Genomic DNA, 16019 nt, shown 5'->3' with positions numbered 1-16019 from the left:
TCTCCAGATCTAAAGACTCTCTTCTTCTCCTTGAGGAGAGCCTTAATTTCAGGATTTATCCATGGCTTGTTGTTAGAAAAACACCGTACCTTTTTGATGGGTACGGTGTTGTCCACACAGAAGTTCATGAAGCCTCTCTCATTTCATATATACTAAAAAACACTCTGCTGCTCTCTGACAAGGAATGGTGGTGGTAGATATCAGTTTAAATACTGCATTGATTCCTGATAGAAGAGACCATGCCCACCACTTCATCTACACAGACACGTCAGAGAGAGAAAGCGAGAGAGGACAGGAGGGAGCGTGATACTGTCGAAGTGGTCAGCTTCTGGGCTGACAGTGAGTTAAAAACCGGTAAACCGGTAAAAAAGTGACTTTCAGAAAGCCTGGACAACTACTTGCCAGGACCACTTTAAAAATTATAAGAAAGTTTGTGACTCATTTGAAACAAAACATAAAGACTCCACTCAAGACTTTTGCACAGTATTATATTTAGAGGCAGTAAGCAGTACATAAATTCAATCAAGTTAGATTTTGACGTGAACTGGCTTGAGACCAGAGAAAATGAAACAAGAAATAGGATTTTTGTTTCACTTAATCTCGATTCCTTCCTTTTTTACTTCCGCCCTTAGACTTGAAAGCCCCCGCCCTGCTCTCCGTCTCTCACACAGTGTGAGAAAGTGTGACGCTGTAACGCGTTGAGGCAAAGTGACATATGAAGGCACTGCAAAGGGTGAGGTGCAGTTTTCCCCTCCTACAAACGGGCTCATTTCTCTGCCATTCAAAGGGAAGTAAGTGCAGACCTTCCGAGGACAAAGAAAACTTCTGCAGGTTTTCAAAGCATCTCCAAAGGTATGTGATGGTTATATTTATGGTTGAAGCTGCAAACGTGACTGGAAGGCGTCCGGTCACAGTCGTGGCGAAACTTAAATATGAATGCTATTAGTGTTTTTTTACTCTGAGCTCCGTGACCGATAAACAGGAACGTCACGAACCTTTCGCTGTCTAAATTCGGACTATTACCTGAGGTTAATAGCGGACCACGAAACATTCAGACACATGTCGAATAAAAAAGCATTTATTGGGGAGCAGAGGGTTATAACACTGACCCAAAGTGAACGAATCCTAAACAGGCTGAAGTTTGCTGAAAGCTGACTTTATGCGTCAACTTTTGTTTGGCATTATGGGTCATCGGGCTCGGTATAACAGGCTGTTAACACGCCTTTATCTTCTGTGATGTTACGACACGCGTGAACAACCCCCGAGGAGCCTGAGGAATGACCTGAATGTGTTCTGTTATATAGCTGTAACACCGGGCGTCTGATGACTGCAGCGCTCTCACTTTTCAAAGAGGCAAAGACACTGCCTTGAGCATAAGGTGATAAAATCTGACATATTTCTCTTCTCAGTGTAGTCTTATTTGGCAGCGGTTAGAACAGAGGTGTTTCGTCAGGACAAGTAGGGCAAACAGTACTTGCCCTGTCAAATCTAAACATAGATATAAATTAATGCAACAAAAGGATTTAGGGCCACATTTAGAACACATATTATCGATCATTTTGTGAATAAAGTTGTAAGTCTATTTCAAGAACAAAGTCCAAATGTGGAGATCACAGTTGTTCTAAGACAAACAGCCACGGCTGCTGTACCCTCCACAAAATGCCTTGTATAGATGAGTTAGTGAAACAAATTGATCCATCTTGTGATACAACATGCATCTTCTTTATTACACGAGGGTTTAAGCATCAGTATCCTTGCATCTGTCCATTACCAGCCCTTTCATTTTGTACAAATCCAGCCAACTTTTCCAAATTTGTGTGCTTATTCCTTCTGAGAAGACGGCAGCTCTGACCATGTCTGGTCTAAAAACCAGGCAAGTTTGAGCAGCTGCTCAGATTAGCATCTATGAGAATAACTGAATGTAATATGTTTAACCAGCGTTTAATCCCCTGTAGAGGCACTACTCAAGCCTTTTAATTTAGCATTTATTTCTTTTTTTAATTAATATATTTTAATATACTTATTCTCCTTTAGTCTCAGCTGACTGCAGGTTTCCCCAATTTTTAAACAGCCCATTTGTATAAATACTGAAACTAGTTAGCTCACAGCACATTGTTAGTCAGTGGGCTGGTTTCAGTCATTATGTAAGTGTCCTGTTTATAAGGTTGGGGAAACCTGCAGTCAGCTAAGACTGAAGAGGTCACCTGGATGCGTGACGAAATGTTTCTCCCGCTGAAAGCGTTACATCCAGAGAACAGAATCAACCTTTTGGGGATGGTGTTTTATTGCTTTCTTTCGTCTCTGTTTGACTCTCTGTACCCGTGGATTAGACCCCTATAGTTGTTTATTTTGGCATCGCCAAGGCTAACTTGGAGTGGACTTGAAATTCAGGATAATAAGAGGACAGGCATGCCTCATTGTCTGAATAAAACCACTAAGTGTTTGAACTTTGTGAAAGCTCTCTGATTCCACTTTCACTTCTTACAATTGATACCAAATACTTTAGTCTATCCTGCACTGACCTGGCCTTTACAGCACGGCTGATTTATTCTATCATGGTGACGGCTAATGCACATTAATGACTTAGCACAACTTAACACCTGCTCATCCTGTGGCCTGATGCATTAGGCCTCATCACTGTTACTAATAAAGTAGCAAATATCTTTTGAAGGAATGCTGTTCATGTGTCCAGAAGAGTTCAGGAAACTTGGAAGATAAATGCTAAGGTTGTGCACCTTACTAGGACTTTGTTTTTGTTTTTTTTCTTGTCGCTTATCTGTATAGTGCTCTGTGTGTGTTTGGTTGCGATGAGAAGTAGTGACATTCCCCAGAGTGAGGTTTGTAGTTCCTGTTCTCTAGAGGGGTGATGTATCTCTATTTTTACCTGGCTGTATTACCATGGTAACATACTCTGAACACATAACCAGGTCATGTTCAGAGTTTTTGTTTAAACTTGTCTCCAGGTGCCACGTTTCACTGCTTCTTACATTTAAAGTATTTTTAAAGTACAATGTAGATTCTTTTTTATTTCCATTGTTGGGGAATGCATTTTAAAAGTGCAAGCTGGTAACTCGTGCATTACTAAAAGCACTGAATGAAGCATGACATAGCTCCTTCCTACTCTTAATGAAGTTTAGGCCACAGGTCACATTTACCTGTACAGTTATTCTATGCACTTTAAGGATTTTCTTTATCAGCTTTATCTTTCTGATATCCATGGTCAGTTTATAACATCCTTTTCCCTGCATGCTGCTAGATGCAGTTACACTAGCTGCATGTGAACATTTTGCAGTCAAAGAACTTTGACTTCAACATCTTCAAAGACATGTGCAGCAGGAAGCGATCAAGAGATTAAAGCGTGCAGCACATCACAGCACATATCATGTTTGAAAGTTGCCACAAAATGAAATTGGTGTCTGCTGCCCATATCCTGACAGGTTATGATATTGTGTGTAGACAGGATGCTGATTGGTTGAAAAACTACCCAGAGCAAGAGCAGCATTAACCACAGAGGGAATGAGTGTGTCAAAAAAAGAGTCAGCAGAGAAACCTTGACAGATGGCAGTGGACAGTTTTCATTGTTTTTAACACTTTCTTTTACTTGTGTGCAGCTAAGATAAAAGAGCAACTAACATTTTTATTAAAATGTGTAAACATGATGCAGAGCTTTGTAGAGCCAGAGCGCCAGCTGGTTATTGAATGAATTTTCAAAATAAGAGCGAGGTCCACTGTATGTATATGGATATTTGGTTCTTTTGTGTAGACAGCTGTACACTGCGTTCAGCACAAGTGGCTTTGGTTATAAATGTGTTTAACTAGGATTTACTGTGCACCGTATTCATTAACCAACAAAGGACTCTGTGTTTGTGTTAGTCTACCTGATGGAGTCCAACAGCTGCATCAATGTTGAGTTTTTGGGTACAGCTGAGGATTCCTTCTACTTTGGAGGTAAAAGGCATTTTATACTTTCTCAGTAGTTGCCCAGTCTGTACATTTAATAATGTCATTATTATAGGTTAATTATACAATTATTTAAATTTTATTTCTATTGTCTTTTTTTCAATATGTGAACGTGTCCTCTGAAAATCTAAAAGTGGTTCAACAGGGTAAAAGATTTTAATATTTCTCTTATTTAATTTCATTTTAGAATATGATAGAAGAGTAGTATTGTGAGGCGTGATGTGAAGATCATTGTCGTGTTGTTCTCTCAAAAATACAGATTTGGAGGAGGATGATTTCACAAAGTCCAAAGAGCTTCATTGGTCCATTGAGGGCAAGAACGGTGCTGGATACCTGATTTTAAACCAAGAAGACACATTCGTGCTCCAGACCTGCTGTGGTAAGACAGAGTTTTTCTTGTTGTTATGGTTACTGACTTTTCAGTTCAGGTTAGTTGAACTTGGCAGGGATAGCTCAGTAGGTAGTGTGGTGGCCCCATGATCAGAAGGGCAGGGGTTCGATTCCCCTGAACAACTACCCTGAGATACCCCTGAGCAAAGGTACTGTCCCTACACACTGCTCCCCGGGTGCCCAATAATCAATATCAATAAAGTATTCCAAAAAAAAAAAGAACTTGTGCGCTAGCTTCTTCAACATTGTTGAAATTTTGTAAGAATAAAGCAACTTGCTGGAAATTGGTGCATTTATTATTTAGAGAATAAAGCTGTTGACGCATGTTGATGGACATTTGTCTGCTCCGACTCGGATGCTCAGGCATGTTTTGGCCTGCTTAGTCAGGCAGGGCTGGATCAGGTGACCCCAAATCCTCCCTTAATTACATTGCAATAGGCCTCGGCTGCTGGGGCTTCCCATGATGCACGAGTGTTTCTTGTTCATTCAGTAATGTAAGTCGATAATGACTTAATGCACAGAGATGTATAAACATATAGTGACTGAGAAAGGTGACTGAAGAAGTACTCAATGCATCATGGAATCGCCCAGCAGCCTACACCTATCGCAGCATAACTGTTAATAAAGTAAAAAAAAGGGTCAGCACAGTGGTTAGCAGTGTCGCCTCACAGCAAGAAGGTCCTGGGTTTGAATCCACTATTTAGCCAGGGCCTTTCTTTGTGGAGTTTGCATGATCTCCCGTTTCTGTGTGGGATCTCTTCGGATACTCCGGCTTCCTCCCACAGTCAAAGACATGCAATTAGTGGGGTTAGGTTAAACGATTATTCACACCTATATGTGAGTGGTTATGTGTCTCTGTGACACACTGGTGACCTGTCCAGGGGGTACCCTGCCTCTCACCCTATGGCAGCTGGGAGAGGCTCCAGCTCCCTGCGACCCTGCATTGTTTAAGTGGATGGAAGTAATGACCACTGACTGTACCTTTAAGTGAACAATACATTTGTAGAACAACTGCAGAGGTCTACACTGTGGAGAGGGATTCACATTAGAAATGATTACAGCAACCAGCAACATGACGAGCTGCCTCTGCAGTGAGTCTCTCTTAATGTGGTTGAATTTCAACCCTAACATGTAGCTAAGTTTAGTGTTTAGTGTTAATGTGAGTCCCAAATATAACAGATATAATAATATCATATGTCCAAATCTGTAGTCACTACAGCTGCTGCCTGTCAAAACGTAACCTCAGGATTTTAAATTGGTCGGTCCATTAAAAGCTGAACTAATAAGTTTGTGGAGCGCTGCAGTTTTTTCTGTCCTAATTTGCAAACAGAACAAACACAGACACATATAGATGAACAGAACAGCAGTATATCATCACCTTTGTTCTTTAAAACAAGACATAGCTGAATGACATGCTGCTCTTGCTTGTCCTTGCTTCCTCTTCAGAGAAGAAACTCTGCATCAGGACCTATCGGAGCTCTTCTCAACACGATCAGAAAAAGTTGCCAGTCATGATATATGCCCAAAAGAATGACCAGACAATGGTGGTATGTTGTAAGGAGCACAAAATTCAAGCTGTACCAATGGTAAGTACAAAAAAAGTCATTCAGAGTTGGTTTTAGTGCACTCACAGTTATTCTGATATTCATCTCATTTCACATTAAAAACAAAAAGATAACATCTGTACTGGAAGCATTTTGCTCAATGCTTTGAAGCTGACATTCAAAGTTAATCAGCAGTATACTCTGTGTGTATCTCTGAGGTTTGGCCTGTGCTGCAGACAACTGGGCAGTCTGATGGTTTAGATAATAACAAGAAACCAGTATATCAGTAACTGTGTAATTTTACAGGCCCACAAAAACCTTTTATTTTTATATTTTTAAAAATGAATACAGTTTAATTAATAAAGTTGATTTTTATTCCAAAACAATGTTACCAAAGCCCTGAAAAAATGGGATCTACTACACTCCATGCCCCCCTTTAGATTCACCCCTGCTCGTTTCAAGTATATAAAATGGGATGGCTGCTGGCAGCCTTCAGCAACCTGCCTGATTTAAATATTGCATCACACCAAGTTAACAGTCTGTCTGCTTTCATTTTAGCTGCTGTAAAGTTACTGAAGGTTTTCACTGTGTTAAACACTGATTGATTCGGCAGCTACAAAATTACCTTCTCTTCATGCTGGAACTTGTTGAACAGGTGGTTTGAACAAGGCTTTTCCCAATAACAGTTTTGATGGTGATTACAGGAACAAGTGTTGCTGTTAGATGCTGGAAAAACATCTTTCAGTCCACCTGATTTCCCCATCTCTCTCTCTGCTCCTTGCTTTGAAGAACAGAGTAACATGTGTTCAGTTTACGCTTGACTCATTTCATTCTTTTGAATTACTGGATTTTTTAAATTCAGCATAAAGATCCACTTTGACGTTCTGTTATATACTGATCTCCCAAACCCTACTGTCACGGCTAGGGCAGCAGTCGTGTGGAATTATTTAAGGATCCAAAACGCAGGCACTTCAGAAGTGAGGAGGCTTTATTGAAGGAGGTGGAACAAATACACAAGGCGAGGGAGGCAAGAAACAGAACAGAGTAACCTAAACTGGGAAAACTAAAAAGCAAACCTGAAATGATAACCGAACGGGGAGAGGGACGGAGACACGCAGACAGACGCAGGGAAACCACTCAGGATGACGGAGGACATGAACGCAGACGAACCGGCAACAGGCAGGAGAACACACAGGGCTTAAATGCACACAGCAGTGATCAGAGGATGGGAGACAGGAGGGGAACACACCTGGAAGAAATCACAGCTGACGAGACAGGGGAAACGTAAACTGAACACACCCACATGAGACAAGGACCTTCAGAATAAAACAGGAAACTAACACACAGAGGACCTGAGAAGACACTGAACTTAACAGACTTACAAGCAGACACGGTGGACAGACAGAGGGAACACAGGCAGGCATAAAACAAAACCCAAACACACAGCAAACCCAAACAAAAGACACAATAGAATAAACAACAACATAGGATGCTATAAAGAAACACCAAACCCTGAGTCGACCATGACACCTACAGTGATTTTCAGAATCAATTCTATAGGATGTGTTTATCTACTGTGATCCAGTTTGCTAAAATCATTGTGATAGGAGACTTAAAATTAAATACTGATAATCTCTAACTGCATTTTGGTGCAACATGTTGGTGAGCCCACAGTGGATCTGGATTTTACTCTTGGCCTGTCAGCTTTCCTCTCTAATCTCTATCTACACCTCATTAATGATCTAGTTAATTGGTTTATATTCAATGTTTATCAGTTCTGGACTGTGGAGAACTGATAAAAGCCAGATTAGCCCCAATCTTTCACCCTGGAGCACCAATCACATCTGTTACCACAGAAGAGTGTGCAAAAGCTGACCACAGGTAGAAATCACTGATCTCCATGTTCACTACTTCCTCCTGGTTAGGAGTTACTAACCATGTTCAACCAGCTCTTTAGATGAATAAAACCATCTTATTTTACTAGTTGATTTAACATTGATTGTCATCGTTCCTGGTTGACACCATCAGCAGACTCACGAATCCCGCTTAGTCTGCTTTCCATGCCTCCATGTCTTCTTAATATGCCCACTTCTTCCTGTCCAGCCGACAATAACTTTCCTAAATTCATTAAAGAGGTTCTATCTGACATCTCCCGTCTTCACTTTATTATAAATCAATCTATTTCTTCACTCCAGGTTACTGTAAAATAGTCAGCATCTTCTCTCAGCTTATTATAACCCTCCCTGCATTCTACTGTTCACGACTGCTGTTCCTTTCAAAAACATTTGGCAAAGTTGTCGCTAATCATGTCGTCCTTCCTGGAGTAGTAATTTGTCCTTGACCTGGCAAAAAGCAAAGATGAAATCCCAAGGTCGCTAACATGGAGACCCTACACCACACCTAGATATGTTGTCCATAATAATTATGAACACAAGTGGTGACAGGGCATCCCTGACGGAATCTGCCACCTATCAGAAACAAGTCCAACTTGCTGCCGGCAGGACAAATCAGGTTGTACAGGGACTGAAGGCCCCTAACAACGTGCCAGATATCCCAGCCTCTTAAAGTGGATCAGACCACAAACTACACCCCGCCATAGGGATGTACTTTTTTTTTTAACAAGTTTTTATTAAACTTTGTCACAAGAGTTGGGAGTTGGAAGTCCTAACAGAAATAAAATATGCATATAAAGTATTTAATATAAAGCGGTTAATGCTGCCTGATATACAAATATATTACCAGAAGTATTGACACACCCATTCAAATCATTGCATTCAGGAACTCAGCCACAAAGTGGTAGGCCACATAAAATGAAAGAGCAGGTTCAATGGATTTTGAGGCATATAGTGCCTCCAAACTTCATGTGACTGTCAGATTAGCTGAAGAGCAGTATGTAGAGAGCTTCATGGAATGGGTTTCCATGAAACGTCTTGATACAGGTTCAATCATCCGGGTAAGTAAATCCCCAAAAGGTGATTCTGTGAGAATGCATCAAGACGAAATTCTGGGATAGGTTTGGCCACGAAGGATACACCCGACCCATCCTTCAAATTTTAGGAGATGACGGACGCATTTGTCGGCAGCCTTCGTCGCCTGGCTGTGACATAATCAGCCTTCAAATGCAGCCTCTGAAGGATGCAGCCCCTTAAGAATGGGATGTCACTCTAGTTCATATGTATGTATGATAGCAGTTGAGCCAATGCTTTTGGCAATATGGTGTACATTATACTTTACAATCATGTTTCATGTGTAAGTTGATCAGGATCAACCAAACTGATATTAAGTGACAAACACATACTGAACATTTGATACAGTAAAAACTTCAAAAGAAAACAACAGTTTAATCTCCACGTGTGAAAGGTCCACTATACTTGATCTGCTGTGCATCAGGATGATACAGGGATTGTTACTCTTTTTCTCCTTATGTCTGTCCATAGACGCCCCCCACAGACATCCCTGGAACGAATCACGAGGCTTTGTTCTACCGGATGCGACTTTCTGGAAGTAACAGGTTTAAGTTTGTGTTCTCAGCAGATCCCAAAAAAGTTCTTGGAGTTGTTAATGAAAACAGTCTTTATAAACTGACCCTGCTTCCTGAAGATGATGTTGTTGATATGAGAGTTGAGTTTGTGGTTAAATAATTAAAGAAGTTGTCTAAATAATGAAAAAAAAGTCATCTGACTTGATTGAATGCAGATATCCTATGTAACAGCTTCTTAAAGTCATAACTCAGAGTCACTTTGTGATTTAAATGGAACAAATCTGATCTCAAACCATATGGAACCTCAACATGTTCCCTGTTGTATCATTTTAAGGATAAAATGTGTCCATTCATTGTGTTGACCACAAATCTTTAGTTAAAGGCAGCTTTGAAATGAGTTTTATCTCATTTGAGATTTTGTTTGTATTCAGTTAATCATTGAATATTGTGAGGTTGCACAGAAGCATGTTTGGTTTGGGCCAGTGTAACCTCAGATTGAACCCAAAATTAGAACTATAAGCTCATACAACAATCTAGCTATTAGCATTTGTACATAAGAATAAAGGCTTTGTACTTCTTTCATTGTGTTTCTTGTTTTGTCATGAGTGGTGTACTTCAAAGAAAGTTGAAAACGGCCAGGCTCTGTTAGCATGATCTAACTCGACTATCCCGTCAGAGATGACGGGTAAGATGACAAACACGTCAGAGGAAATCTGTAAATCCTATAAAAATAAAAGGCAACACCAGCGCTGTAAAGTAGTCAAGAGTAATGTGAGATGAATTTTTCTGATGAAACATTATTAATATTCGGTCAGTGTAAAAAGGTTAAAGTGGAGCCGTGGCACGTACGCACTCGGGGTCGACATGTATACTCTATAAGCTCAACATAACCTGCTAACCCATCCACTGCTCTGTAGTACACCCCAGCTGAGCCTTGATGGAAAGAACAGAGTGACACCAAATGTGGAAGCTGGAATAAAACATGTTTACTGCACAGGTGTTGTGACATCACACTCACTCCAGCCAAACACAAAGAAGTGCTGGTGTGGAAGCTGCATGCAAAGACTGTATGTGTGTACTGTGTATGAGTGCATGTTCCAAGATTATAATGTAATGGACTGGCATATTAAATCTTATTTTACTGATTTAGGAACAAAAAGTAAAATAAAGTAAAAACAAAGGTGTTCGCAGGAGAGCAGAAAGAATCAGTGGCTTATGCAGCCCTGCCCCTAAGTTTACCTGCAATTTCTTCTATATATACACCACACATACATTCTCTCATATTGTCAAGATATTAAGATTCTCATTCTATACAATAGCACAGCTATATACTCATGTGAATCAGCAGATAAAATTAATTATATATTATTTATCTAATCTCTTTCATTTTTATACTAATCAAATATGTATTACTTATATTTATTCTTCAATTAAATTCTTAAATTACTTTAACTTCCTTGTCTAACCCACGTGTGCGAGAATATTTAAATGCCACAACCTCAGAAACCTCTGTGGCAGTCATCAGCTCTGACACACTTAAATCAACAAGCTTTCTAAGCTGCACATGTTCTACTTTTGACTCAACGTAAGTGTAGCGTGTGTGACACACATTACATTTCAAGACCAGTGGAGGTCCAGTGGGGCAGTCCCAGCATCTGAGGAGCTGGGTTAACTTTCCAAAAGCAGAAAATGGCTAGTTCAGACATCTTTTGCATTAACTATAATCTTAATGGAGGGTGAGAGAGAAGCAGAAATGGAGCGTTACACCCCGAGGGCAAAAGGAGGAGCCATTGCAGGCCGATTGTGTCACACGCAGTCATCACTGAGCCTGGAACAACCCTGATGCGATCGTGGTCACAGTCCAGTCGGGCGTGGTCAGGACCACAAACCTGGCAACCGCTCAGCAGGTACAGGTGTCTGAAGTGGAGCAGGATCGCTTTGGTTCCTGTTTTGGATCTTCATGGTTTCGCCCTCACGTGTACACACAGTGGTTTTTTTTGTCCACATGAACACAGGTGGTGACATTTTTGGCCTGTTTGGTGGTCATGTGGTTTACCCACGATGTGGGTCCAGAATGAAGTCGCCTTCTTTCTGTTTTTGCTCAAATGTCAAAAATAAGTTCATACTGAGCCAGAATATGATTTACCTTTTCTTACTTTAGTGATTCTGAATATTTTCTGATGTAGATTGTCTTTAACTCTCTTTCATGATCAGTAGGTGAGGTTGACGTCAGTTTAAGTTAGCATTACTGTGAAATTTAGAGTTTTGTTTTGAAAGCTTTACTTCCTCTCAAGCAGGATTCTTATCATAATATTGTGGTGGCCCTAATCTAGACTGAGATTAAAGTTGGAGTAAAATGTGACGAGCTCTCGTGTCGTCCTTACAGACCTACATAATATCTCATTTTCTTATTAGAAGAAACACTGAAAAGAAAGAATGATCACAAGAGCACGGACCAGTAAAGTTTTTTGAATGCGCTAGCTGTGTTTGGTGGAAAGAAGATGAAGAAGTTGAAAAAATAAGATTTGTATTTGCATTTTTCTAGATAAAGATTTTCTTGTGAAAATTCACGGTTTTGCACGCGTCCCTTACTTTTCCAAGAATCAGATGAAGGTGCTTGATGATGAGAAATTATAAACCATCATGCAAACATTCTAATAATGAAGCTAGCTATGCTAACGGAGCTATAAGGAGCACACTCCTGTTCATACTGCTTCACTGTGGCATTTTGAAGTTCATTCACTTACTTGATCATTTGAGAAGATGCTGAGGAAAGCTACTGAAGAAGATTTTTCAAGTTTACTGAGTTACAGAAGCTTCTCGTGAGTGTTTGAAAGTTAATTTGGAATAATTGTTGAGTTTAAAGATGTAGCATATGGCACACCACATGTGGTTGACCAAAAGAGGGAGCCAAAGACAACATGACAAACAGTGAAGAGCATGCTGATAAACTGGGGTCAGAAACACTGCAAAGTTTCTGCAAGCTGGGTGAAGGGTTCATCTTGCTTAATAACAGTGTTATGAAGATGCCACCAGAAGATGGATTTAGTGGAGATCAGTGTAACTCGTATGAGTCAAAGGCAGCTGTTATTTATTTATTTATTTTTTTGTATTTAATTTATTTTATTTTCAGTTGTTACAGACGGGACAGACATGACTGGGGGATAGGACAGGGAGAAAGAAAGAGAGGGAGAGAAAGAAAAATAGAGGGGAGAAGAGATGGAGAGAAAGGGGGAAGAAAAATAAGAAAAACAAACAAACAAAAAAAGAAAAAAACAAAACACCTGGATCACCTGTATGGAGAAGAAAAAAAACAGAAATGACAACAAACAAAAAAGAGCAACATAATAAATAAAACACCATCACAATAAACTAGCTAACAGTAGATACTAAATATTATTGTGTAGCACGCAAGATCGACAGCGCACAATGTGCTGTGAGGTAGCAGCCAAGAAAGGTGTAGTTTGTGTCTGTGAACACCTGTGTGTACACCTGTGTGGATCCGCACGCTTGTATTCAAAAGGTTTCTCCATGTAATGATCTGCTAGGGAGTGTTGGGAGCCATAGCCCCGCCCCCCAGGGCATGAAGCAGGTATGGAGGAGATCCAGGCCCCAGACATCCAGAGGCCCCAGAGTATGAGGACCCAAGGAGGACCATCGGAGGGACATCTGTGCCACCCTCCTGGGAAGAGCTGAGGAGAGCCCCAAACGAGGGGTCACCCAGCAGCCACGGAGCAGAGGCCAGAGGGGGCTGCAGTGACGTGCCGTGGGCTCTGCGGGCAGTCAGCTGTGCCAGAGTGAACCGAGCCCCAGGCCCAGAGGCCTGAGGGCCCCCCACACCCCCGAAGGGGCCCAGCTGGGCCACAGGCGCCAGACCCCGCCAAACGGCCACCAGGAGTGAGTCGGTACATACATGAGCGCCCAGCCCCAGACACCAAGAACCACCAACGTCTGAGGGCATCAGCCACCAGGAGGAAGTGTGGTGAGGGAGATAGGCCTCCATACCCTTGGAGAGCCTGAGATCTTCCCAGAGAGGTGGAGTCTAAGACCCGACCTGACATATAGACACAGACGAACAGGCACACACAGACACAAACATGCATTTCCACCCCCATATAGACATAAACAAATACTCGGTACTCACCCGACGTGGAGACAGGCACAAATAGACACTGTACACACAATCACACTCCCCAAACATACTCGCCCCCAGAGGGACAAACCGTACCTAGACCCAGGAGATGTAACCCTTCTCTCTGGAATCAGAATCAGAATCAGAAAGGGTTTTATTGCCAAATGTTGAGCAGGTTTACAACATTAGGAAATTGCTGCGGTGCTTAGTGCATACATACTGTCATAAATGCTTAAATAGACATAAAAATAAGAATTAAAGGTGCTAAGTAGATAGATATATACATGAGTGCAGGTGGTGATCAGTGCCAAACGTGGGATGATGCAGTGAACGCAGTGTAGGGTCATGTGTTAGTGGTGGGAACAGTCATATGGTTATTGTTCATGAGTCCAACAGCAGAGGGGAAGAAACTGTTCATATGGCGAGAGGTTCTGGTGCGAATGGACCGGAGCCTCCTGCCTGAGGGGAGCAGGTCAAACAGACTGTGTCCAGGGTGAGAAGGGTCAGCTGTGATCCGAGCTGCACGCCCCAGTGTCCTGGAGGTGTACAGGTCCTGCAAAGATGGGAGTCTGCAGCCAATCACCTTCTCAGCAGAGCGCACAACACGCTGCAGTCCCTGTTTGTCCCTGATAGTGGCTCCAGCGTACCACACGGTGATGGAGGAGGTGAGGATGGACTCGATGATTGCGGTGTAGAATTGCATCATCGTCCGTGTTGGCAGGTTGCATTTCTTCAGCTGCCTCAGGAAGTACATCCTCTGCTGGGCTTTCTTAATGACGGAGGTGATGGTGGGCTCCACCTTCAGGTCCTGGGTGATGGTGGTACCCAGGAAGCGGAATGAGTCCACAGTGGTGATGAGGGTGTCAGTCAGGATGATGGGGGGGAGTGGGGCTGTGTGCTTCCCTGAGGTCCACAATAATCTCCACTGTCTTCTGGGCATTCAGCACCAGGTTGTTGTGGCTGCACCAGGACACCAGACGTTCAACCTCCCTCCTGTAGGCAGACTCATCCCCGTCCGAGATGAGTCCAATAACAGTGGTGTCATCTGCAAACTTGATTAGCTTGACAGACTGGTGGGTGGAGGTGCAGCAGTTGGTGTACAGGGAGAAGAGCAGAGGAGAAAGAACACAGCCCTGAGGGGAGCCGGTGCTGATGGTCCGGGAGTCCGAGACATTCTTTCCCAGCCTCACATGCTGCTTCCTGTCCGTCAGGAAGTCAGTGATCCACCGGCAGATGGGATCAGGCACATTCATCTGGGAAAGCTTGCCTTGGAGATGGTCTGGAAGGATGGTGTTGAAGGCAGAGCTGAAGTCCACAAACAGGATCCTGGCGTAGGTTCCTGGGGAGTCCAGATGCTGCAGGATGAAGTGTAGAGCCATGTTGATAGCGTCGTCTACAGACCTGTTGGCTCTGTATGCAAACTGCAGGGGGTCCAGGAGGGGGGCCGTGAGGGTCTTGAGGTAGGAGAGAACCAGGCGCTCAAATGACTTCATGACCACAGATGTCAGAGCCACAGGTCTGTAGTCATTTAGTCCAGTGATCCTAGGTTTCTTGGGGACAGGGATTATTTTTTTTTTTTTTTTTTTTTTTTTTTTTTTAAACCTGTCCCGTTTGGTTCTTTTGCCATCAGAATTATTGTCTAAAGGCGAAGAAAGATGCCCAACGGATTTACTTTACCAAATGGACCATCCCAGCCTTGCCGTAATGGTCCATTTGATTTACCTTTTATTGTTTATTTTATTTTATTTTATTTTTTTTACTTGCTAGATACGGGACAGGGGAAAAGAAAAGGGAGAAAGAAAGAGGGGGGAAAAAACAAAACAAAACAAAAAAAACAGCGGAGAAGAGGGACGGGGATAAAGGGCAAAAAACAAAAACCAACAAAATAAGCAGACAAAAAATACATATATCGATCACCTGGATCACCTGTTGAGAAAGAAAAAAAGAAAACAAGCAGAAGAAAACGAGAGTAATAGAATAAACAACATCACAATGATATATGGGAATATAACACTACATACTTAATATTAAACATTATTGTGCAGCACGTAAGATCGGCAGCGCACAGTGTGCTTTGAGGTAGGAGCCAAAAAGGGTGTAGTTTGTGTGTGTGATCACCTGTGTGTACACCTGTGAGCATGAGCGCGCTTGTATTTAAAAGGTTCCTTAATGTAATGATCTGCTAGAGGGTGTGGGGGGCCACAGTCCCATCCTCCAGGGCATGAAGCAGGTATGGAGGAGATCAAAACTCCAGACATCCAGAGGCCCCCAGAACACAAGAGACCAAGGAAGACCAACAGAGGGGCAGCCGCGCCACTGTCCCAGAAAGAGCTGAGGAGAGTCCCAGATGAGGGATCACTCAGCAGCCGCGGAGCAGAAGCCAGGGGGGGTTGCAGTGACGTGCCCGTGAGCTCCGCCGGCAGCCAGCTGTGCCTGAGTGACCGAGCCCCAGGCCGAGAGGCCGAGGGCACCCCACCCCCGAAGTGGCCCGAGCGAGCCCCAGGTTCCAGGC

General features: G+C 42.5%; 1 protein-coding gene across 1 annotated transcript; it reads left to right on the top strand.

Moving 5' to 3' along the window:
• The first annotated feature begins 239 nt into the window (after window positions 1-239).
• Window positions 240-9535, top strand: LOC134641565 (uncharacterized). Its single transcript, XM_063494039.1, has 5 exons — window positions 240-339; window positions 3874-3948; window positions 4220-4339; window positions 5797-5936; window positions 9332-9535. Exons 1-5 carry the CDS (start codon window positions 240-242, stop codon window positions 9533-9535), a joined length of 639 nt encoding a protein of 212 aa, XP_063350109.1.
• Window positions 9536-16019: the final 6484 nt, after the last annotated feature.

This window comes from Pelmatolapia mariae, linkage group LG14, assembly GCF_036321145.2.
Source record: "Pelmatolapia mariae isolate MD_Pm_ZW linkage group LG14, Pm_UMD_F_2, whole genome shotgun sequence".
NCBI classification, from domain to species: Eukaryota; Metazoa; Chordata; class Actinopteri; order Cichliformes; family Cichlidae; genus Pelmatolapia; species Pelmatolapia mariae.
The sequence above is the reverse complement of the archived record's forward strand: the minus strand, read 5'-3'. Positions and strand labels throughout refer to the sequence as shown.